This window comes from Oryzias latipes, chromosome 12 (assembly GCF_053564925.1).
Source record: "Oryzias latipes strain Hd-rR chromosome 12, Olatipes_Hd-rR_3.1".
NCBI lineage: Eukaryota > Metazoa > Chordata > Actinopteri > Beloniformes > Adrianichthyidae > Oryzias > Oryzias latipes.
Genome location: NC_136248.1, coordinates 18,738,158 through 18,763,880, shown reverse-complemented (window position 1 = coordinate 18,763,880; position 25,723 = coordinate 18,738,158). Strand labels below are relative to the sequence as shown.

At 39.8% G+C, this 25,723-nt stretch overlaps 1 protein-coding gene across 2 annotated transcripts; it reads left to right on the top strand.

Annotated features, from left to right (window-relative positions):
* Positions 1-3,003: 3,003 nt before the first annotated feature.
* Positions 3,004-23,756, top strand: LOC101164826 (AP2-associated protein kinase 1). 2 transcript variants are annotated; one of them, XM_011481836.4, is made up of 20 exons: positions 3,004-4,013; positions 4,900-5,018; positions 5,661-5,769; positions 5,961-6,103; positions 6,407-6,528; positions 6,822-6,903; positions 7,117-7,249; positions 7,366-7,469; positions 7,576-7,658; positions 7,821-7,975; positions 8,379-8,500; positions 8,718-9,035; positions 9,237-9,367; positions 9,457-9,641; positions 10,600-10,683; positions 11,147-11,233; positions 11,473-11,580; positions 12,122-12,289; positions 14,701-14,808; positions 21,537-23,756. In XM_011481836.4, exons 1-20 carry the CDS (start codon positions 3,851-3,853, stop codon positions 22,250-22,252), a joined length of 3,240 nt encoding a protein of 1,079 aa, XP_011480138.1. In that variant the 5' UTR covers positions 3,004-3,850; the 3' UTR covers positions 22,253-23,756. The 2 variants fall into 2 exon arrangements, with proteins under 2 accessions (XP_011480138.1, XP_011480139.1); XM_011481837.4 differs by lacking the exon at positions 21,537-23,756 and adding an exon at positions 15,069-17,956 and having other exon boundaries at positions 3,005-4,013.
* Positions 23,757-25,723: the final 1,967 nt, after the last annotated feature.

Genomic DNA, 25,723 nt, shown 5'->3' with positions numbered 1-25,723 from the left:
GTGTTTTTGAGTGGGACGTGCATTTTTTGCGCAATTGTGGAAACGGTTCCTGCTCCTAAGTTTTTTGAGTACTTTTGTTAGTACAATAGAATAAACTATTATTACTACTTATACGAATATTTTTATTAGTAGTACTGATAGTAATTCAATCAATGATAAAATATGCTATACAAAAATGCATCATCGACTAATACACATCAATTTTGCCAACAAAAAACCTTAAAATATTTAAAGGCTTGACACCCATGATAGTATTTGGCAAAACTATATAGTATGTTTACATATAAAAAAGCATAAAGAAACTCATAAACATCCCTAAATAATTATAAATATAAATTTGCATATTTTCATATGTACGTGTAGTTATATGTGTGTATATGGGTATCTGAAACTGAATGTGTATTTTTTGGAGATAAAATAGGACTATACTACATAGTGAGTACACTGGGTGTAGTAATAAATATGTTCTAGACAGGGGTGGGAATTTATAAGTTTTTTACTTCTTTATTATTTTTTAAACTGATGAAAAGTTAAACTTTAACACACAAAAAATATGCTAAAGGAAAAACTGTTGTTCACATAAATACAACAACACAAAGTAATTCCTATGACTCACAGAAATATTGATTTGTAGATTTGATGAAACAAAACTGCTTTTACCAAGATCAGTGCCATTGATCAGTTTTAGTAAAAGCTTGAGCTAGTTTTCATGAACACTCTGGACGCTTGTCAAAAGAATATATAAAGAACACGTAGGGTGTCTATAGTCAAAACATCATTTAAAATCAGAGATGTTAAAAGACCCACCCTTTAAACTGTTTTCTACCCAATTTGAAAAAAAAAAACAATGTGGAAAAATGGGAACTGGCATGGATGGAAAGTAGAACAGAGAAGAAGGGATCCTGAAGGAGGAGTTTGCTAAAAATGTTCTGAAGGTGAAGAGAGTGTCAGACTGGGTGATGAGTGTGAGGTTGAAGGTGTGACGTTTGTCAGGGCGTATGCTCCCAAGGGAGAATGTGAGACAGAGGAGAAGAAGAAATACTGAAAGGAGACAGATGAAGTGTTTCAAGAATGAAAGGAAAGGTGAAGAAGAGTGTGGTGAGAGCAGCCACCAGCAACAGTGACTCTGAAAAAAAGATAGAAGGCAGAGCTGGAGGTAGCAGAGATGAAGATGTTGATGGTTTCTGTAACAAGCAACAAACATGGATAGGATCAGGAAGGAATCCATCAGAGGAACAGGTCATGTTAGAAGTTTTGGAGATAAATGCAGACAAGCGGATTGAGATGGTTTGGACATGTTTAGTGGCAAAGGTTATGTTGGTAACATGATGCTGAGGTTGGAGCTACTAGGAAGAGGGAGACCAATGACCGGAGCTATCGACAGTAGCAACGGTTGCTAAGTCCTGACGACAAAGTGAGACGACCAAAGACATAGACAGTGGACACAAAAACAGATTTTTGGCACAAATGGAACCTCATAAAAGAGGAGGTTCATGAATGCAGTGAAGAAGGAAATGAGGGTGGTTGATGTGAATGAAGAAGGTGTAGTGGAATAGAGAGAGGCGGATGTTCTGACAAAGGACTAAAAACTTACTTTAAATGTGTCACTTTATGAGACAGACACAGAATACTAATTGATAATTTAGTTTCAACTTAATGACTTTTTCGAAACAGCAGCACTGACAACCAGGAGGATGATGGTGTAATAGTAGCAACAACTAATAGGGATTTTAGTATCATTAAATATATTAATACAGCGTAATAAATTAGTATTTTACATACAATACTAATAAAATACATAAAATAGTATTTTACATATATTGTTAATAAAAATAAAATTGTTTTTACATAAAATACTAGTATTTTATAAAAAATACTAATGAGGCCAACGGTACCTGGTGTCAGACCTGACCTCACAGGCTACTGTAATGACTGTTCTGCATTTCATGGGTTGTTGGGTCTTCCTCTTTTTCTTAACTGTAGAGTGCCAGTATTTATTGGTGCACCAACTACAGAAGCTTTGAAGAGGAGGAGTTTGGTTACATGCCATATGCCCATCTTTCAAAGCTCAATCCTGACCATCTTATGCAACCTGCCCCTCATCATCTTCACTTTATGCATCTATGTATTGCCATCATCCTCAGCTCCTACGTCCCTGTTCTTCTTTTGTTATCCAGTCATCATCACTGTTGTCACTACAGCACTCAGCAAGAGCTGGGTGGAATCTCCTGGACTATTCTGTCAGATGCCTTATTCTTTGCTGGATTTGAAGTAAAAGAATTACAATATGATAATTATGATAGTAACTCAAACTACAGCCGATCTGTACAATTATATCTAATTTAAATAAATATCAATAAAAAGCTATAAACAGCTATAGATATAACAATTTTACATCAACTCATAACCATAACAGTCACATGAAACAGTGAACCAATCACACATGTGTTAAAAAAATACTGGTGATGCACACCTAATTGGACACATGGTTAACCATAATTTTCTATGTATTGTAAATAAAAAAATCAAATTCCAAATATATATATAATTATCATCCTTCCCCAGATGTTACTGAATATCTTTTTTGTTTTAAACTAGAGTGGCTGTAGTCTTTGGGTGGGGGGGGGGGGGTAAATTATCCATCTTGGATTCTAAGTATATCTACTTGCAGTTACACCGACTGAAAACTGAATTGAACTCAATAGAGTTTGGCAGAAGAGAGCACTTTAGTGACTGGTATGCAGTCCCACCATAGAAAACAAATCATTTAGGAAAGAGTTACTTTTTAGTAATGTCCACTCCAGTGACTGCTTTGCACCAGGGGGTTAAAAATATGAGGTAGCCATTTACAAAAGTACTTTGGATTTTTTCCATGAGCATTTTTTTATTCATTTAGTATCTACAAATTTAAATTATTTTTTATTAAAACATTTTTTTATTCATTACGAATCTATTTTACCCAGTTAGTGACGTAAGCCACCTTGACTTCACGCAAGCACCAAACTACAATACCCACAATTCCCTCGTCACGTCCACAGCAACAGCTAGGATGTTGCGATATCGCTGGCAGCCAAAATTTGCTGTGGTTGCAGAGATTACACCGCTGGGTTGAGATCTAAGTGTGATGTTTTGCTTCATGCCACATTCCTCGGTGACATCTTTGCAGTCGCAGTCGTAGCCGCGAGCTTTAGTTTCCTGTTGACTCGACGCCTGCTTAGCTCGCAAAAAAAGCGTTAGCCCACTAAAATCAGTTATGGAATAAATAGCCACACGGTCAGCTAGCTATGAGGAGGCAAACGGTCGCTTTATTTTCCTGAGGATGGGAAAACCTTCTCCGACAGCGCTATCGCAGCAGTTAATCGTCGGGAAGATAACACTTGGAGACATCATCATCTTCTTGGAGGATAACCTGGATAACCTTACGCGAAATGTCATAGCACGTAAGTAGCTAGCATTTAGCTAGCTTGCTGATGGAGATGGAGCCAGTGTTTTCATCAGCGACCGACCATGAACAGCTGGATGGCTAGCAAAGGAAATACTTTCTCGGGAGAAGCTTTACCCTCCCGGGCGGTTTATATTCACTTACATAACGGTCAAGCGCTCTACTAGTTCTCACCACCTGGCTTGCTTGGCAAGCAAATGGAACATTTAAAGTCTTTCTTTACCATCCTAAGAAACCAAGATCCATATAAGTCCTGCAACACCCAATAGACTTTAGAGGTTCTGTCGTCTGAGTTGCATCAAACATCCCGGCTTGCAAGCCTCCACACAGCGGTTCACTGTTGTGAGAGCCTCGAAGCAAAGACTCCTCTTTTTTTTTAATTATTATTATTATTGTGGCTTCGACGACATGAGGAAATTCTTTGATTCTCGTCGGGAATTGGTGAGCTCGGGGCCCGGTTCTGGAGGAGGGGGCAGCAGCTCTGGATCCAGCCATGCTGGCGGGAATTTCATTGGACGAGGCTTTACTGTCGGGCGGCACCAAGTCACTGTTGAGGAGATCATTGCTGAAGGTGAGAGATGGAGGCCCAGACCAAATGCAAAGTGTTTTTCTTATTTATTTTCCAAATGCAGGCTTTTATTTTGTTAAGTGTTTCCTGTTTGTTCAAAACAGCACTTTTGACCCACAGCCATATGGCCTTATGTCATCAAATGATAAATCGCACCCTAAAATAAGCTTCACTGCATCCTTAAGATTTCCAATCTCAGGGAATTTGGTTGGTTTGGGTTTGCAGGCTAATTTAAGCACAAACCAAATAACCCCTAAAATCCACAGTTGACCCTTTTAGTCATGCCTTTGTGCTTTTATTGTGTAAGGTTGGTCAGAGATTTTCAAAGTGAGTGTAATAACCCCATAACAGATGATCTGGATGTCTGCATGCACTTAAATGTGTAACTGAAACTCAATGCATACCGCCTTATGATTTAAAGAACCACAATACCATAGAACTGCTACACCACTTGTCAAGCGAGGAGCGCGTGTCTGCAATCGATGACACAACCGTAGCTGAACTCAGCCGAGTGAATCCGAGGTCTAAGCTATACCAGATGGTTATGCCTGGATGTAGGCCTCTATTTAAACCCTGCAGCAATGACATGACTAATGGATAAGGCTGTGAGGCAGCACCATGTGGGCCTGATCGTCCTTACTGATGTAACGCCATGAGGAAACGACGCTGCAAGTGTCAAAGTAATGATGTGGAAAAGAGGCGAAATTTCTTCGTATTAGGATGCATGAAAAAACGTGCAGTTTACCAACATTGCATGTACAGCCATTTGTAAATCTAACAATATTTTGATGGAAGAAGGTTGCCAGGTGTTTCTGAAGACTAGTGTGTTATAAGTCACTGACTTATCTTTCGTGATTTTATTTTAATGTTTTTTTTTTTGTTTTTTTAGGTGGTTTTGCAATTGTGTTCCTTGTGAAAACCAATCAAGGGGTGCGTTGTGCTCTGAAGAGGATGTATGTCAACAATGAACACGATCTGCAGGTCTGCAAATGTGAGATCCAAATCATGGTAAGCGGTTGAGATTCAAACTTTTCTTTTCTTTCTTTTTGCTGGTTCTAACATGTTTTTGTCTGCCGGGTTAATCTACAGCACAGCTTATTTTATGAATAGCCTTTATGTATACGGTAAGTTAAAAAAAATTGGGCGGGGAGGAAAGCAACCTGCAAAAGATTTGTTTTCCTTTGTGGTTTTGGAGTATCTGCATTACTTGTTTTTAAGGTTAGAGTCATCAGAGGGTTTTTTGAGTGAAGGAATCCACAGGAAGGAAGCAATGATCTTCACAAACAAGGCAGATTGCATCACTTAAGAAGCATTCAGCAGCATGTTTACTCTTTTTAGCCTATTTAGCTGTTTTAACCTCCTAGTTTTTCCTTTTTTCCCCCCTCTTTAAAGACCCGCTCCAATGTAAATAGTGTTTTTCTCATGATGGAAAACATATATAAAGAAAATTAATCTTAAAATCGCATTTCTGAGTATTTCTGTATTCAAATCATTGTGAATCAAGAGCAGAGGAAAAAATGGCGTTTGAAAAAGCTTGTGGCTAAGAAGCTCCCTGCTCCGCTCAGATTAGCTGTGAACAGTATGCAAAAACTTACTGAGGCTTTCATGTTTATTCTGACTTCTACTTTATGTGTCTTTTTGTTCCTGCAGAAAGACCTTGTCGGTCACAAGAATATTGTAGGTTATCTGGACTCCAGCATCACAGCCATGGGATCTAGGGATGTATGGGAAGTCCTCATCCTGATGGATTACTGCAAGGGTTAGTGTGGGAACAGAAGGAGGCAACTGCATGCTGAGATCAGCAGATTTATTGGCATTTTATTTATGTTCTACTATGTGGTTTGAGTTGTATTCTTGTGAGTTTGTGTTGCTTTAACCACATCAAATGCAATGAAGACTCATTGGCTCTGGTGGTTCTCTTACTTGGGCTGCTGCATGCTCTGTTGACAGGAGGGCAGGTGGTGAACTTGATGAATCAGAAACTGCAGACTGGTTTCACAGAGTCCGAGGTGCTGCAGATCTTCTGCGACACCTGTGACGCCGTTTCCCGCTTGCACCAGCGCAAGGTTCCCATCGTCCACAGAGACCTTAAGGTATCCTGAGCAGTCTCTTTTTGATCAAACTGCTGCTCCAGCATTTTGAATTGACCTTTGAGAATTCTGATTAGAATGTTAATGAGTCAAGAATCCGTTTGTTAATAGTTCATTTGTGTAAAGAAGGATGAAAATCCCTGCTAGTATGAACTTTCAAAATAAAAGGGTGTTAAATTATGATAAAAAATAAAAATGAACTGCACAGTACCTGCATTTATCTATTTGTCTATTTTTAAAAATAAAATACAGTCTTCGAGCACACGTTGGCATCTCCTCTGTAAGTAATCGCTTGTTTATGTATAGGTGGAGAATATCCTCCTGCACGACAAGGGTCATTATGTGCTGTGCGACTTTGGCAGCGCCACAAACAAGTTCCAGAACCCACAGACGGAGGGAGTGGCTGCTGTGGAGGAAGAGATCAAAAAGTTTGTACCTTTTCCCATCAACGGTCACTCATTAGCACAGCTATTGCACAAAAAGTATGCTTTTGGTAATTGAATATTGTTTATAGGACTGGGTATTTTCAATATTGATGCTGATATTGAAGCCTTTTCTGTCCATTTAAGGTATTTTCTCACAGCTGTGAAGCAAAGCTAAAATGTTGACATTTTTTCCATCAATATTGAGCTTAATATAAATTGTCCAATTGTCATGGTCAGGATTTAGGATAGAATATTCCTCAGTGGACTAATTTGCTCTTCTAACTGTCTTCCTCCAGGTACACCACTTTATCATATCGCGCCCCAGAAATGGTGAATCTCTACAACAACAAGATCATCACCACAAAGGCTGATATCTGGGTGACTAATCACGGCAGATTTATGCCGCAGTTATTACAACAGTCAAAATATACACAGTACAAAGCTGCTAATATGGGAGCCCCAGCCTCCAAATGCTGCTTTACACTATTATTGCTTTGACAAAGCAGGTTTCTAAAGGGAAGATGTTTCTTCAATCTGTTCCTCAGCTTCTTTTCTTCTCTGATGGGAATTGCATGTGGTTATTCTCTCCAGGCTCTGGGCTGTTTGCTGTACAAGTTGTGTTTCTTCACTCTCCCCTTTGGTGAAAGCCAGGTGGCCATCTGTGATGGCAGTTTCACCATTCCAGATAACTCCCGTTACTCTTATGATCTCCACTGCCTCATTCGTTAGTATCTGCTAAGTATTCTGAAATTTGCACGAGTGTCTGCTTCAGTTCCGGTTGACGGGCTTCATCTGCGCTTCTCCAAGACTTAAGTTTCTCCTTGGTGGTAAATGTTACAGGGTACATGCTGGAGCCAGACCCAGACCAAAGGCCAGATATCTACCAGGTGTCCTACTTTGCTTTCAGACTGGCTCAGCGCACTTGTCCGGTTCAGAATGTGAAGGTTAGTGTCTCTCACCTGGAAATTTTCGGATGGGACTTTCTCTTATCAGGAATCGATTTTCTTCCGGGAATGTTTGGGAGTTACCCTTTTTCCTTGTTTTATGTAGAACTCTCAGATTCCTTCCAAACTTCCGGAGCCAGTCAAAGCGAGTGAAGCTGCTGCGGCAAAGAAGAGCCAGACGAAGCCCAGGCAAGCAAGAACAGCTTATTCTACAATACTATAAGGCTGTTTCAGCAAAAAAATCTTTTGGAAGTAATTAGTGGCTGTAACTTTTGTGTGTTTTTTTATTTTATTTCTTATTTGCAATGCTATAAATAACAATTAGGCTTCTTTGTTGTTGTTTTTTGGCAGATTGACAGATCCGATTCCCACCACCGAAACCTCCATCACCCCTCGCCAAAGGCCCAAAGCGGTGCACGCCCAGCCCGCTGCTGGCATTCTACCCATCCAGCCCGCTGCTCTCACCCCTCGCAAGCGCGCTAACATCCCCGGTGGTGCGGCTTCTGGTATGCAGAGCTCACTCATTATTCTCCTGTCTGTCACAGGAAAAAAAAAATAAGAACACTGTCGATGCCTTCCAACTTTTGTTCACACATTCAGTTCAACAATTCTCAGTTGGAACGCATCAAGTAGGCAGGGGTGAGAGGTGCAAATGAAAGCAGTCTTCCCTTAGGCCCAGTGATTATAAAATCCCTTTCTCCAGCTCTTCCTCACGATGCAGCATTGCTTCAGGTCAAAGCAGCTGTTGCCTTCTACATGCCACTCTGTATGGGCTGTTATCAGGTTATGTCTCTCTGATAAATACATGCCCATTTATTGTACTTGCACTAAAAGAGAAAGTTAGAAATCTGCTAGTCTAAAGATAAACTTGTGCAGCTGAAGACGGTGTTTGCTGTTGAACTCCTGCAGGAGTCAGCCTGGATCTCTCCCAGCCAGCTGCAGCCCTCCAGTCTCAGAAGGCGCAGACATCAGCTCAACCCACCGCCCAGGCACAAAACAATGCAAGTCAGGCTGCAGCTTTGCAGAAGCAGGTCCAGAATTTTCTTTTTATATATGTAAAGGAAAAAGAAATTCTGTAATGCTGTTTATCTGGATTAAAAAATACTTGGATTCTTTAGAGTATTTTTAAATTAAAAATCTTTAAAAAATTATTGCAGCTATAAAAAAATTTATTTGTACAGCTTTCTTAGATTTGAATTTTTTCCCCTTTCTCTGACGACTCACGTTTCTTTGCTTTACGCCACACAGCCGGCTGGAGCAACAGCACCATCAGTAACGGCCAAAGCCGAGGCCCCACCACAGACGCAGCCTGCAGCCCAGCAGCAGACTGCACCCGTCTCAGTGGTCAGCTCCACTTCCCAGCAGGCAGCACAGCCTCCGTCCAGTCCGGCTCCGCCTCAGCGTCCGGCTCGCCGCAAGCAAGCCCAGCCACTGGATTCGCAGCCTTCCCCCAGCAAACCCGAGTCTGATCAGTCAGCAGCAACTCAGCAGCAGCAGATTATTCAGCCATCAGCTGCTCAGGCTCAGCCCGCCTCCAGTGAGATCAGCCAAAAATCAGCTGAAACAGTAAGAACATCTGTCAACATGCATACTTTTTACTTTCTTTTTGATAAGGTTTTTTTTTTTTGTGTGTAAGATCTCGAGAATAAAGCCTTTTATTTACTTGTTCTATTTTTACATTTATTTTTGAGGCAGTTTTTTTCTATTTTGTTTTCTGAGCGACATCACCTGAGCTTATTTTTCTTTTGACTTCAAACTTCTTGTCAGATTTCATCCACTACTCCAAAGACAACTGAAGAACACCAGGGTGAAGCTCCTGCTACCACTGTAGCAGCAGTTCCAGTCAGCGACGCCTCACAGCAGCTACAATCAGCTAACGGAGACGCCGCTCTCATCCAGTAAGCAGCAATTTACTTTACATTTTGTGGCAAAATGTTAAAAATGCACTTTAACTTGTGGGCTTTTTAAAAAAAAAAAAAACTTTTAGAACCTTTAAACCTCAGCAAAGCACGGTGAAGCCGTTTCAGTCGAGTGACGTAGCGCAAGAGCAGAGCGCCGCAGCGACCGCTGCCTCCGACCCTCCGACTCAGCCCGCATGGAACCCATTTGACGATGACAACTTTTCCAACCTCTCTACTGAAAAACTCAAGACGGACAACAAAGATTCTTCTGGTAAAGCTGAGTTTCATGCTTCATGCCGTTGTATGAAAAAAGAAAACAGAAAAGGGCTTCACTGTGCCCACAAGCCTGAGAATGAAGAGTTACTGGTTTCTTTTTGAAGAAACCAGTAACGGCCCACGTTTGTCAGTTTCAATTTTGCACATACTCATTAATGCCAACCACTATGGGACTTTAGTAAATATACATCTGGAATACTCCAAGCTTTCTTAAAAAGCTTGACTTTGCTTTTTCTTGCTGGAAATTCCGATCATTGTTGACTGACCCGTTCAGATTAACATTTACCTTACAAACAGATGGCCTCTCATGTTACAGTGCTCAGGTTCAGGGTTGACATTATGGTCAGCTCAGTCACTATAGATACCATTGTTCTGTGGCTTTAAAATGAGCCCAGGCTCCTAAACAGAGCAGGTTCTGTCCTCTACTGTGCTGAAACCTTGAAATATCATGTTTATGTTACAGTGCTTCCGGATTGAGGCCAGTTTAAAAACTAAACTAACTGGAGAGGAGCTAGTTTTTGTTTTGATATACAAAGCTGTTTTGTCTTCTGTGTCTGAAAAGTCTGAGATGTTTTTTTTTTTAAGAATCTGCAGATTCTGTACTTTCTGTAATCCTAATCTCCAGATTATTTTACAGTGAATAATCGGAGTAATTACTTCTACCGATTGTTCCAGATGCGTTTCCTCCCTTGTTTGCTTTTATGTCTCACTTGTGGAACAAATGTTCTTTTCATGGAGTCAGCATCAAACAATTTACATTATTGCTTCTTCAGTTAGGCTTAAGAACCTTTATTTATTCATTAAAGAAACTTAATTTTTAAAATGTGTTTTTTTTTTCTGCATCACCTGAATGTAGACTTAAAAGTTGCCCTTTGCCCTCTGTATCTGGTTCTGCGCAATATACGATCGCTAGAGTATGACGAGATTTGTTGTGTCTTTTTTTGTCTTGCAAGACGTGCCATCAAATGAGGGGAAATCTTCTGAAGATCTGATTCCAGGTCTACAGACCCCAATCTTGGAAAGTCCTCAAGAAACTGGTAAACAACAATCAAAACATTTAAGGTCAAACTGCATAAATTAAGTTGTTGAACTTAAATCAAATTGAGTTTGGTGGAATATTTGGCATTTTCCAACCCTAATAACTTCTCATGTTATCCAGGTTGATGAATGTCAGTTTCTTGATTAAAAGATATAAAGCAGCTCTTTAATAAAACCTTCCTGATAATACTGCCATGCACCTTTTGGGTCTTATAGCATGAGGTTAAACTTTGAAATCTAGTAATTTAGGAGCCAACTTTAGATATTTTGATGAAACTTTGGAAAAGTAGTTCCTATCATTGAACCAAAATCAATGTTTTTTATTTACCAAACAAAATCTCTCTGTCACAGTAAAAAGATTTATGCTTTAGCTGTTTTAATTGCTCTTGGAATATGTAAAAAAAAAATCTAATCTGTTTGCATCTTTATCCCGTTCATCATTGTTTTTTGACAACACCACAGTTGAGAGTCCCCCTGTTCCGGATTCAGAGGCCACGTTGTTGGTCGTCCCCGATGCTTTCCACACCCTCAACCTGTCAGATGCTCCAGGTAAATATTTTAACCAGTTCCTGCTATTTAGTTGTTGCCTTTCGGGAGATTACTGTGGTCCTTTTATTTATATCTGGCAGTGTAAACTTCAAATGGAAACATCTTGTTGCACCAGTAATAATCCTAATAATCACATTCAATTAATCAATAAAGCATGTTTTTTAAATATTTGTTATGTGAATATGAGTATGAATGTTTCGCCAACGTTGATTGATCTTCTGTTCTCTTATGTTCTTCAGAGAAGCTGATTGAAGGCCTGAAGTCACCTGACACATCTTCACTCATGCTTCCTGACCTGCTGTCGCTCTCTGATCCTTTTGGAGGATCTGTGGAAGACTCTGCAAAAGGTGCTTGTCTGTCCCCAGAGACAACAATAACGGGTGAAATCAGTTGGAAATTCCTGTGCATACTGTGGAGGGCTGCTGTCTTTAATCTGGGGTTTGGGAAAGAAAACAGTGTCTGGCGACATGTGGGCTTCTCTTCATGTGTGCAAATAAAAAAACATCAATGGTTTGCAAAGCAGACTTTTTGTTTTGTCAAGGTGAGTAAACCAGTAGTTTTCCATTAACGGCAGGTGTGTGTGACATGTCTGCCTGCACTGATAACCCTACAGAGGTTGTTTCTGGCCTCGGAAGTTTAAACATTATTTCTTTCTTTGGTTTTTGCTGTTGAAGAGGTTGCTGCTGTTGCCCCCTTGTGGCCATGAGGGGCATGACAAGAAATGTGACATCTTTCTTTGATTTCCTAGTGTAATAGGGAAGGTCTGCGCTATATTTTTGATAATGTTATATAATATTCGTCATTATTGTTTTTTTAGCGGTGTTGCTGTTGCAGCTCTTGAAATAAAAGATAATATGATGAAACTCATCTTTTGTTGTCCCGTCACAGACCCTCTGACTGCTGACGACTCTCTTCTTGGCTGCTCCCTGATCTCGGGTCTGCCCGCCTCAGCTGCAGCAGGAAGCGCTCCTTCCACTCTGTCCTCCATTCCCACCTCTGCAGCTTCTGCTCTGGACGATTTCAGCTTGCTGTCTCTAGAGTCGGCATCAAAAGCAGGTGTGTTTCCAAAAGCGGAATTTAAAATGTTACAAAAAGACATCAACATCAAACTCTGATAAAGCTGCATTTTTTGAAAGAAACAAAGGATGTTTTATAAAATGATTAGACATGCTCTTATGGCAATGACATGACCTTTTAAATGTCTGTTTTATTTCCTGCATTTAGCAACAGTTTTAATAAAATAAATAAATACATTTTTGATTGAATATTTATTTCTCTAAGGCAGACATTGGACATCACCTATTTCCATGATTTATGGGCTTGTTTGGCTACCATCTGTTCTTTCTAACAACATTTTTTATCATCTTTACAACCTTCTTCATAAAATCTGCTTTTTATTGCCATAATATTGGTTTTTAAACATTTATTGGTGTTTATTTAATGTGTTTGTGTTTTTTTTTCTTTTAAAATGAGGAGATTGTAGGTTTTGATAAGAGATTCTTTTAATGGAAGTCTAACACATCTTGCTTGGGAATTCTGGGTTAGAAATCAGCAATGGCCCAAATGTTTACATTTTATTTAGACCTGTAGACTTCTCCTAAATATGCAGAAAGGTACTTTTGCAAACAGAAAGTGGAATTTTTGACACTCTTTAAGGTAAACTTACTCAATTTTACCTTAAAGACTAGTAAATGTAATAACATTTAAGGATTTATGTGTGCTTTTTTTAAATGGTGATTTACAGTGGTGGTCAAAAGTTGATATACACTTGTAAAGAATAGAATGTCAATGCGCCCAAGACCCAACCTTCGGGCTGATTATTGTAGGTTATCTTGAAGAATCTGAAGGTAATCCTCCTTCAGTGTCCCATTTACTCTCTGTAAAGCACAAGTTCCATTGGCAGCGAAACAGGCCCACAGCATAATCCTACCACCACCATGCTTAACGGTAGGCATGGTGTTCTTGTGGTTAAAGGCCTCACCTTTTCTCCTCCAAGCATATTGCTGGGCATTGTGGCCAACGGGCTCCATTTTTGTTTCGTCCAACCACAGAACTTTCCTCCAGAAGGTCATCTTTAGCCGTGTGATCAGCAGCAAACTTTAGTCGAGCCTTAAGGTGCTACTTTTGGAGCAGGGCTTGGCAGGTCTGCTTTTTTGATGCTTCTTGGTTGACTCTTAACCCTTCTGACCAATTTTCTCTCTCACCTGTTTGAGCAGGTGATATTTAGCATTTTCTTCCTGATCGTGGTAGTGACAAAACAGTGGCATGCACTTATACCTACAATCAGTTGTCTGCATTGTTGCTTTTGGGACTTGCAGCTGCTTTGACGTGGCTCCAAGCGACTTTCCCGACTTGTTCTAGTCAATGATTCCCACTTTTAGATCTGTGCAGAGCCCCTTTGATTTTCCCTTTGTAGCTTTTGTGGGGTTTTGTGTCCAGTGAGCCCTATTTAAAGCGCCTCGGAGAAGTCACCAGCTGTAGTCACTCACAAGAAGTTATTCCTTTCAATAAAGCTCATTTCAGTTACAGAAATTTCTAAGTCACCAGAATTGCTAATTCATGTTGCTGCGCAGATATTTCTGAACCCACAGATTTGGTCACATTTTCAGTTGACATACAATAAAGTCTTGAAAGAACCAAACATCATAAATATTTTTTGTGTCATAGAAGTATCTGTTCCAATCACTCAATCATAAAAAAAATCAGAGTTGTAGAAAAACTGGAAACTCAAAATGGTGGATGTAAACCTTTGACCACCGCTGTATATAGGTAGTCTTTGTTTCATCTGAATGTCATCCACAGGGTTTTATGATGGAAATCATTTTCATGTTTGAGTTGTGTGTCTCAAACTGAAAATGGTCATTTGTCATTTGTTTAAAAAAAGTGTGGGTTTTTATTTTGGTAAACTCGACACGGCAGCGAGACTCTGAACCAGCTGCATCCAAACCATCAAATTAACTGACAGATTTCTGTTTTAATAGGATTTGTATTTTATTAATATTTCAAAACAAATGTTTTTACAAACAAGCAACCCAAATCATTTTTTTTCGTACTAATAATTTAAAATGCTGGGATAAATTCTCTGACGGTTGTTTGGGCTGCATTTCGATGTCGATTTAAAAAAAGTTTGATTCTCCGATTCATTTCATGATTCAGTTAACTACTGATTAACTTTTTAAAATGTTTATACAACATACAAATGGTTCAGGAAAAACTGTTAAACCTGTATACAGATGGAAACTTTTATTAAATAAAAGCAGGAATGTTTTACATTAAAAAATAACAAAATGGAAAAAAATACAAGGAAAATCGATTGAAGGATTTGATTGGTTGTTCCTGCATTTTTGAAGTCTAATTTGATATGAACTAATATTTTTTGTTTTTTAAACCTAATTATTACACAGCCTCTCTGTTGCATATTCTTTTCTTTGGAAAAAAAAAAAAAGATCAATCCTATATTTTTGCAGACTCATCTCTTCTGATCTTGGACTTTGAATCTCAGCAGACCAGCGCAGAAGCCCCAACAGAGGATGAGTTTGATCCTATTCCCGTCACAGGCCGTAAGAATTCTCAAGGTGAGTCCTCTAGGTTTTCTGGAGAGCAGCTATGACAGTCAATCATTCTACAAGCACCAAAGCAACATTTATAAGTGATGAGGATTTGTGAACGGTTGTTGCACTAAATAGTCCAATTCTCTCTTTCTGGGTGGCCGTCTCTCTTCCTCTTCGACTGCTTTGATTGCCTGTTCTGACTCCCACTCCTGTGCTTTTCCTCCCCCCTTCTTTTGCCTGTACCTGCCTCCCCCCCCTGCCTTCCCCCTTGTCTCTCTGGCCAGTTTCAGGAGGCCACTCGCGCAGTAACAGTGGTGGCTCTGAATCCAGTCTGCCCAGCTTGGCCCGCTCCCTGCTGCTGGTGGACCAGCTCATCGACTTGTAGGCCTCCCCCACCCCCCCACCTCCCCGGTCCCCCTATAGTGGCTGTAACACTGGATAATAGTCTGGCATAGCATAGCAACAATCAACTCTGTCATCATTGCTAGTCGACCCCCCCCTCTCTGCTGTCATCTCCATTACGATTCCAACCGTAGAACGCCCTTCACCTTTCAGCGCTTCTCCATCCCTGCTCTCCACATCATCAGCGGCGTTTATCTGCCTTCTCCCCGCCTCTCATTTCCCATCTTCATGCTCACGTTCTCTCTCTGTTGTAGCCCTTCATCACGTGTTGCTCATTAGCAAGGATTTGACAGACAACCATTTAAGAATTGAATCTTCCTTCAGGAAATGATCTCCGTAGTTCATTCCAACCAATCTGTATAATGTCTTATAGTAAACATTAGAAAATCATTATAGTAATGTAAAATAGGCATAGTTGTAAGTGGTCGTAGTTCTTGTGCACAAGTGAACTTGTCACCGTCTGGCTTTTTACCCTCTCCCTGGATTTATCTTGCACATTTTTATAAAGGAAAAAAAAAACATTCAATCGGATGAGATTAAGAGCAGAACTCTGATTTTGTTGATTTGCACAGATGCATTTTGCTACCTATCTCATAGCTGTACAATGGGGGCATCCTTCTTCCGCTCAAGCTGCAATTGAATTGATTCAAAAAAACATCAAGCTCTGTCAACAGTTCTGAAACAGAAAAGCTACGAAAGAGCGACGCTTTAGTGCCATAGTGTGATCAGAACAGGTGTATTTTAGAAAACTCCAGAAATGCAGCACTTGAGTTCCTCCGCACATGTAGCTCTTCTGAGCTTTTATTCATTTATTTTCATCACCTTTACCTACAGCTAACAGGTTTGTTAAAATAAAACGCGAACAGCAGCTTGTTTCCGTGCCCAAATGCATGAAGCCGGGGTCCCAGTCTGAGGATTAAGCTGCAATAGGAAACACTAGCAAACAATAGCAGTAATATTTAGGCTCATAATTTCTAGAAAAATCATCTTGCCAATCACTTTTACTCATTTGCACGCATTAACAGTCATTCCATGTTGTGCACGCTCTCCCCTACAAAACATTCCTCTCATTTCTTTACTCCTAATTGATGTAAATAGACTTTTGACTCCTGCAGATTCTTATCCAGACCATAAAAATGATATCGTCATAAAGCTTTACTTGTGGACGCCATATTGCTTTTTTGTGAATCGTGTCATATATATGTATATAAAAGATATTTATGGCATTGTTTTCCTTAATACATGTTAATATAGATAGTGTGTGAGAAAATGAATGTAAGAAATAAATATTAGTCTATGATAAAATCTATCTATGATTCTAAACACCATAATCATTCTAGAATATTGGAGAATATATGAATATTTCATTCCTCCTTGTGGAATTTCTTTTTTTCTGAGTTCCATTGAAATGTCAGAGAATGAAAAAAAAAAGTAATGTCTTAGTCTTTAACTGTTGCAAAGGATTAGGCCAAATCCCTTATTCTATGTCTGTGGGGGGGAAAAATGAGCCTGTGTTACTTTTGTTTACATGGACTGATGACGGATTATATTTATATTCAGAAAAGTCTTCTTTAAGAGAGGAGTTAGGCTTAGGAATTCTTTTGAAATTGTGCTTTTGAAGCTCTCCTTTTGGTCATGTTTTTGTGCTCACAGCATTCATATCCAAAAGCATGGCAGTGTTGTTGAATGTTGCGTTTACGTGTGCCGGTAAAACGATGTTCAGAGTGTGCGTGCCCGTGAGCGTGCTTCGAGTTTGAATTGTGGGGTTGTGTTTTCCAGTAGCATACTCGTGTTTGTCGTTTGGCCGCAAAATGCGACGACGTGAAATAGAGTTGTCTGTAAAAATCTCCTCTAAAAGCACAGACCTCTCCTCCCTTCTTCCTAAATTCTCTCAGGTTGGTCTCTGAGAGGTTGACACAGACTTTCTGCTCGCTGGCTCTCCATCCTTTAGAGATCATGCGTTTTCTTGTCGCAGACTTTCATGCGTGGGGGGCGTTAGCTGCTGAGGGTCAGGAAAGGGATCGACTCCATTCAGATGTTAGATGTTTCTGTAGGGTCAAACAGAGGTAAACCTGCATCTCGTGCATGTTTTTATCATACTGTTGGTGTAATCTTTTATCTTTTATTTCTACAAAATCAAGTTTCAGAAACACAAAAAGTGTTCTTTCGATCAACAAAACTCATCAGGATTCATCATTTTGATGCTAAAAACATTGAAAGTGAACAGTATTGTGTCTAAGTGTAGAAGTTAATTAAATAAATCATGTTAAGAGTATAGGATCAAGGAAGTGGACTGCACCAATTTTTTTGAATCACTTCCATAATTTGAGATTTGCTGTCTTAATTTCAAACTTTACTGCCTTTTTTTTAGCATTTAGCAAAATAAGCCATTTTATTCTACAACTGCATGTTCGCTCGCAGATTATCGAGCTTCATTTGCTTCTGATCCTTCCTCCGACCCCCCCCACAATCACTCACAGTCACTGTTTGAACCTATGCAACGCCAGAGCTTTCTCCCCGTAACCGCAGTTGTAGTCAGTAAAGCCGAGCCAGAGCTGATGTGAAAAACTGGTAGCCCCTCATTTAGCTTTTTGTTTTCTGTCAAAAGAGAAAACTGTCAGTTATCTAATCTTAAGGAGTGTTTTCAGACGCCCTCTGTCCTTATGGCCCAACCCTGCGTCAGAAATGTGATATTGTGTGCTCCTTCTATTTTTGTGAGATGACTTAAGAGTAATAAAGGGATGGCAAATAAAGTACAAATGTGAATGTTTATGTGTTTTGGTGTTGATTTGGTTGCTGGGAAAACGTCCAGACAGGTCTGACTGCAGTTATCTGGAAGACTGGGGTGTCTTTTTCAAAAATTACCTGAAAAACCCATTTCCAGTTGTTTTCTGTGTTTTTTATAAATCCAAACATTTGCAAAACTCAATTAAGAATAATGCAAGTTTGAACTATACATTATATAAAACATTTTTCAATGTGAAAATATACTACAAAGCAAATGAATCACAAATCGTTGAAAAAAATCTTATTTTGACTTTCAAAAAGTCTTTGCCTTAGGTTTATTCCTTTTTTTTAATAAAATGCTGCCACCTTCTGCTAGCTGAGGGTAAATGAAGACAAAAGATGAAGTGGAGAACTTTGATGTGGTCCAAAAAACAATCCAAAATCTGCCTTGAAAATAAGACTGTATCATTTGACTGGTGAGAAGAGGTTCTGGTCCGAAAGCCTGGATCTGTCAAGCTGTTTGCAGTCCACATATGGCTGATGTAAAAACATTTTAGAACATGTTGAAGCAAATAAGAGGTGATTTGTTAAAGAGACGCACACTTCACAAAAATATAAACACAACACTTGTTCTTACTCCCACCATTCTTGAGCTGAACTCAAAACAACTCATACTATGTGCACAAAAGGCATACTTTTATTCTCAGGTATGTCTAAATGTCCGTTAGTAAGAACTTTTTGGATGAAATATTACAAGATACTGATGAGACCTTGTGGTTATTGTTCAGGTTCGGCTTAGAGTGGCCACTTTAAAAGGCTACTACAAACCACAGATGTGTCCAGGTTTGAGGCAGTGTGCGTTTAGCTTGCGGACCCCAGGAGCGTCCCACTGTTGAATGTGATTTGATGTGTACATTCCTCTACCATGAGCCATCTTCAAAGGGGGTTCTGAAAATGTTGTGGTACATCCACTTGGGCCCTGTGTAGCCACTTGGACACAAGACCTCTATATCCAGCATCTTTCCTTCTAAAATCTTTAGAGAGCAGCCGTGCAGACAGCTGCTCCAACCGTCTAGTACACAGTTTACAAATGCAAAGATTTCCTACACAAACTTGTCATAAACCATATGGGGGAAGTTAATCTGCGTGGTTATCATCAGGGTTCCGACGTCGTTGCAGCAAAGACCCTTTATTCAACTTCATCTGGCTCTTTGAGAGGTATTCTGATCACAAACCACAGTTCATCTGTGGGACTCAACTACAGATGGGATTGTGTAATTGAACAGTGGCGGTGGTAGAATCATGGAATAGCCAGACATGTTATGGACACCAAACACAACTTCATGTCTTAAAACGCAGTTTAAAAGCAGAGAGATGACATGATAAGATCCTGAAGATCCACTGTGATGCCACTCATCCACAAACATCACCTGATGTTGCAGCCTGAGGACCCTATATCGCCTACATCGCCGTCTGCAGCGCACATTCAAGCGGCCACTTCCAATGAAAAGTCTATGTAAATGTGGGTTTACAACTTCCTGGTTTATAACAGGCGCCTTCACACAGCTACACAAGGTTCTAAATGCCAAACGCACAGCCATTGAACATGCTTTGCAAGATGAATAAAGGTTGCAAGTCGAGCTTTGACCAATCAGGGACTTGGATTTGGTACTGACGAATGGATGGCGTCCATTTACATTCACAAAAGTACCACCTGGTTGAAAAGTGATCATTGAGGAGAAATGAATAATTGTGGTTTCTGCCAGGCTGGAATTATAGGACACCAAAGTCTTTCATATATCAGAATAAAGCTGTGAAAAAAAAGCCTGGAGCAATATTTGAGACATTTCCATCTCTTCGACATTTTGCACCAAGCCTCTTCCAACTGTAGGTAACGGACATGCGCTAGTAAACAGGAACAAGTCCCTCTCTACTTGTCCAGTGCGAACACCATGGGCTAAATGTGCTTAGTGCCTTTAAGAGTGCGGTAATCCCAGGTTCTCTAATGTGTGTCTGTAACTTTAGTTGTAAGGATTTGTACACTGTTCTTCTGTGGTCCTCCTCATCCTTTTTGTGTTTTTTTTCTAGCCAGTCCTCTTTGGTAAATTCTTTTTTATTGAGACCATATACAATTCTTGGAAGCAGTTGTGATGAGTTAACACATGTCCTTCAAGAAAAGCTTAAAAGACAATAGTTACAGGCAGGTAAAAAAGGAGTTATACATGAAAAAAAGAAAATCAAATGAGTAAACTTCCAACATAAGTCTGCTTGGGTAGGGCCAAACGTCTCATCAGGTAAGAAAGAAAACAACATTTTTACTTGTTTGTCTTTACATCTCAAACTTTGTGTGTGTGTGTGTTTGTGACTTTAGTTACTTTTTTAAATTTACTGTACCCCAGATCATTCACGGCTCATTATGGTATTAAAATATCTTCTGCATCTTCCTCACTCACACCAACGCCCCTCACTACATCCACGAACCTCTTGTATGGTCTTCCTCTTGCTGGTAGCTCCAACTTCACCATCACTTTTCCTCTCATCCTAATCCTCTTTACTTAGTCTTTATCTCCAAAACATTTACCATGAGCTGTTACTCTGATGGATTCATTCCTGATTCTATCCATCCTTGTCACTCCTAAAGAAAACCTCAACATCTACAGCTTTGCCTTATGTCTCTTTCTCAGGGACTTTAGGGATGTCCAAATCTACAATTCCAGAAACTGGTGCCCTGGAAATTTCCTTGAAATCTCTGCAAAAACCTAGCATACATTGATGCTCACTAGATTGGTGAAAAACAACGCATTGAATTTGAACGGTTTGTGATTTGAAAAAATGTTTGTAAATTTTAAATTCTAAATTTATTTTTTAGATTTTTACATCTGCAAAATGTAAAAAAGATGTCATATCTGGTGTTTAAAAAGTTAAAAAAGTAGTGTACAATAGTCAGAATTGCGTTTATATCCCGCGCACTGGATAGTCCAGTACAATGTAGTCTTTAAGAGGTTAGGTACTAGGGAGGGAATTTGGACATAATCACTGTCTCGAAACCCACAACATGGCTGCTCTCACCACACTTTTTCATTCTTTTAACACTTGATCCCTTTCCTGCCAGAAATTTGTCCTCCATCTCACATTCCACCTGGGGAGCATAACTGCTGACAACGTTCAACATCACACCTTCCATCTCAGACTCATCACCCCATCTGACATTCTCCTCACCTCCAGAACATTTTTTAGGCAAACTCCTCCTTCAGGGTCCCCCCATCTTTGTTCCTCTTTCCATCCAGAAAATAAAACAGCTTGAAGCTGCACACAATCTATGTCTTGCGCCCTTTCATCTGGCCTCCAAAATACTGGATATCTACCCTGTTGGTCAACAGCACCAGTTGTGGCTGTTTTAACCCAATTTTCGTATTGAAAAATGTTTTAAAATGTCCAGGATATGGGTAAGAAACCACAATTTACACATGGATGTGTTAAAAAAAACATTTTTTATGTTAGTTTTTTTTATTTAGTTTATGTGTCAAATTCAACATCTCTTTTGGTTTAAGACGCCTTTATTCTATAGCACAAGTGAAAGGAATGTGCACCTGTCTGACCCGTTTCCCGTCTTTTCCACACAGACCTGCAGAGGGAGCTCAGCAGTCATGAACTGCGAGCCTCTAAGCCTGCAGCCTCTGTGTTCCCCACTAAGGAAAAACAGACACAGATGATTCAGCAGAGGACCGCCTCTCTTGCCAGCAGTCAACACATGCTGCTGTCAGATGCACGGAGCATTCATCATCACCCCAAACAAGCATCTTGCCCGAGCTTCCATTTTATACCTGTGACGCAAGAACCCCAGTTCCAGCCTCAGCTCAGCCTGGTGACCCCTGATGTCTTCCAGCTGGCTCCTTTTAAAGCCCCAGAAAAAGGAAGCATGATGGCGTTCCGCAGCTCCTCCTTTTCTGGAGCTCATAAATCTACAGAGGAGCCCGATGTTTTTCTTCAGACACCATTTAGAAAAAGACCAGAAACAAGAAAAAATGACCTCAACACACACATACTGAATTCTGTCCCACAGCAGACCCACAACACCAACCAGTGTCACCTGCTCCGGGTTTCACCTGCTCCCGTTACACGTCCTTTCAGTTTTGGCGCAGAGCCGCCACGCGCAGAGGCGCCTCTGTTCCAGCAGCCAGTGGCGGTGCAGCGAGTCGTCTCCAGGGTGGGTCAGAGAGCTGCAGTCAGCTCAGTGGCTGTGGGGCCTCTGTATTCCTGGACTATAGGAGGGAAACCTCTGACTGACCCCTTCACTGCTGCACCTTTTCAGCCAAGATGCTCTCAGGGAAAACCTTGATCGTATCATTTCTTTTTGAGGGGAAAAAGAAGAGTTTTCAATGCAGTTACAGAAGAATCCAAAGTATATTTTACTGTCAGTATTAGTGGAATTCCAGATATAGTATTATTTTGACATTGAAAGTGCAGTTTTAGGTCAGATTTTAAGGTTTTAGCAGCTATGTAGTCAGTAGAAAGTCAGTTTCTACCTCAGTCTCTGCTCCCAGACTTTAAAACAATGAACTTATCAGTTCTTCTCAAAGAGTCAACTAAAAACAACATCCAACTCTTTTTGATGTATCAACAGCATGTCTTTGTTTTCTTCTGTCAGATGTGAGCCATGCTAACTGGTACTGATTTGCCGTTTGTGTATTGAACTTTTTTAAAACCCTTTTCTGCTCGTTTACGCCGAAATTCTAAACTGTGCCTTTTATTGTGTGATCTGTCACCAAAAAACGGCTATGAGGACACTTTACTATCATGACTGTAAAGTTTGAATTGTTGCTGTAAGCTAAAAACTATAGTGATTTTAGTATTTAAGCAGCTGTTGCTAGAAACACGTTTTAGGTTTTTTTCTAGGATCTCAAATAATCATTCATCAGAGAGTTATACACCTCATTTATTAATGAGTTCATTTCAGTTTTTGTGTAGTTTGAGCCTCTTTAGGTTGAGGATGTGAGACTTCTTTCTTTTTTTAAACAGACTTTTCACATCACTGGGTGTGTTTACGCTTCAGTGACCCGGTTAAATCAGCTTGTCTGAGAAACTGGATTTCATCAATGCCATGTAAGCAAACAAGGTTCTCTAATCAGAGTAAGAGAACCTCGTTTCCCAAGATACAGTTCTCCAAGATCACATCTGCACAAAAAAATACATATTTCCTGACAATTTCTGAACTTGGGAAACTAAGAACATGAAGTCCGATCTCACTGGTGCATGCAAATGCCCCCAGAGTGGCTAAACCGCATCCTGGTTCATGTTCAGGATATAGAGAGATAATAGAGACCCACGCTTCACTCCTTCCAACTTTATCTGGAAGGTTAACCCTGGTCTTGACCCAAAGGTCCAATGTGAAGATGCCCTAAATGCACATATAGGACAGAAAACATTGCACGGCAGAAAACGAGTTCTACAGTTCTGCATTCATTTCAAAACACGCTTTTTCTGCTTCTTAACAAAATTAATATTGATCTATGTAGTGATTTTTCATGAGTAAAGAAGTTGTTATAGATTTTAATAATGAAAATACTGCAGTTTTAAGCCTAAGAGATTAGATGGCATTTATAAAAGTATTTTTTGAATGTATTAAATCATTTTTGAGCTTTAAACTAAATATAAGTGATCATGAAGTTGTGACAAAGACTTGAGGGATAGATGTCTATTCTACATGCCTGTTCAGTGTTTTCATGCGTTTAGATTATCAGAATTTTTATTTTGCATTGCAGAGCTTTTTGTAAACTGTTCGACCTTTGCTGATGATATTCTGCATATTTTTTTATGTATGTATTAAAGATTAAAAGACCTTTCATTTTTTTTTTGTCTTATTTTGGGGCAGATCTGTCAGATTTCAATTGTTTCATGTTAGGAGAACCAGGTGTTTATGGCAAAGACCTGCTGAAACTTAACTGCGTCTTAGGATTTGCAACCTTTATTTAGCTACAGGGTCAATAAATAAAAACTGGGATAAAATAAAGAGAGGCAGTAAAGATCATTACATAATGAAAAGTTAACGGGACACTTTAAGCCTTTGAAAATCCCGTAATGAAATGCAACCTCCAGCTAAAACGTCTAGAAAATCCAAGTTGAGCCACTTGTTTTAATTGGATCTTCATGAAGGAAGTGTATGGAAAATGTGTAAATGCAAGCCAGGATGAGTGGAGTTCATTGCCAAGTTAAAGAAAAGCAGATTCATCTGAAAGCTCATATGGGACCAAAGCTGCATGCGGGTCATAGTGTTGCTCATCAGCTCTCAGAGCTGTGGATCAGATTTGCTGTCTGAAGTTACTGACTGGCATTGTGCGCAGCCAAGGTTAACCACGATACGGGCCAAGCAAGCAACCAGTGTGACGCGTATTTCAGCACTTTCAAGGTAAACACATTTCAGAGCAGTGAGGTCATTTTGACTTCTTGCACAATACTCTGTTAATGCATTATTGCACAACTAATTTTATAAAGAGGGAAGGGAGGGAATTTGATCATAAAATGTTGAAACTCGTAGGGAGAATCAAGTGAAAGTGGAGTTTTCGGAAAGAAAGGAAAACCTTTCTGACTTAAAAAGGGTTCTGTTGGGCAAAGTGAGAGATTTAAACTGCAGTCTAAATGCCTCCTCCAAATCTTCATGGCACCAAAGCTGGATCATTCTCTTATTCTGCAGTGGTGGGCCTTTAATTGGATCGCCTGCCTTTACTTCTGGAAGTATTCTCAGCCACGCCTCCATTAGCTCACCAGTATCCCAGAACTGCAAGTCTGACTGCATAGGTCTGTCAAAGCACTTCTAAATGAGGACAACGCTTAAGCAGAAACACATGGAAAATTTATATTAGACTTCATTTTCAAGAGCTTTAGGTGGAATACCACTCAGCAGACAGTCTACTCTGTGGCTTGTTACATAATAGTAAGGTCCTCTTACATTTTTTTAGATGGAAATAAGCTGCTTTGGTTATAATATGATACAAATTTATATATATCCAACATTTTCCTGAGATGAGGCTTATGTTTCTTCCATCAACAGTCAAAATCTGTGTTATTTGGGTTTCACTCAATTATACCAGAATATTCCTGTGAATATTTAATAAAAGCACATTTCCATTTAATTTTTAGTAAAAGCTGCATGGTGTTGTGGTTGATACCATTATTGTATCCCTGCAGGGGTCCTTTGATGGTTCTCCCTGGGTTATCCATGAGTTTTCTATGGGCACCCCAGCTAACTTCTACAGTCCAAGATCATGTTTTGCAGATTAATCGGTAACAAGAACTTGTGAACATCAGTGAGTGGCCTTGAAGGGTGTACCCTGCTATTGCCTTGAACCGGCTGGGATAGGCTCTAGCAACCCCAGTGGTGGCACACAGGAATAAATGGGAGTTTAAGATGGATAGTTTTCTTTATTACATCCAAATAAGGAGTTTTTAACATTAGCTTTGTTTAAGGAGTGTGGTGTTGGGAAACATTACCCTCCTGTGTTTTAAAGATAGAGTGCTGGGACAGAATTATAGTATTGTATCTAAAAAGCTTTACCGGTAATCAGACTTCCATGTTTTTACTAAAGCCAGGTCTGCCCTGCATCTGAAGCCACACACTTTGTTTGCAACATAGCAAACAATACCAGTGGTTGTGCATTTTTGCTCTTCAGGACCCAAAGGGTGATGTTATGGATTATCTTTATAGACTGGTGCTCCTAAGGTTTATGCAGAATTGAGAAGAGTTCAAGAAAAGAATGACAGAGAGATGCCTTTAGTCAGTCTAAAAAAAATAAAACTATTGCTCTTTAAAAGA

Excerpts from the sequence above, each read along its gene's own strand:
- LOC101164826 (XM_011481836.4), top strand. The coding sequence starts at position 3,851 with ATGAGGAAATTCTTTGATTCTCGTCGGGAATTGGTGAGCTCGGGGCCC. Across the intron at positions 9,368-9,456 it reads GGAGACGCCGCTCTCATCCA|AACCTTTAAACCTCAGCAAA; the intron begins GTAAGCAGCAAT and ends AAAAACTTTTAG. Across the intron at positions 11,234-11,472 it reads CAACCTGTCAGATGCTCCAG|AGAAGCTGATTGAAGGCCTG; the intron begins GTAAATATTTTA and ends TATGTTCTTCAG.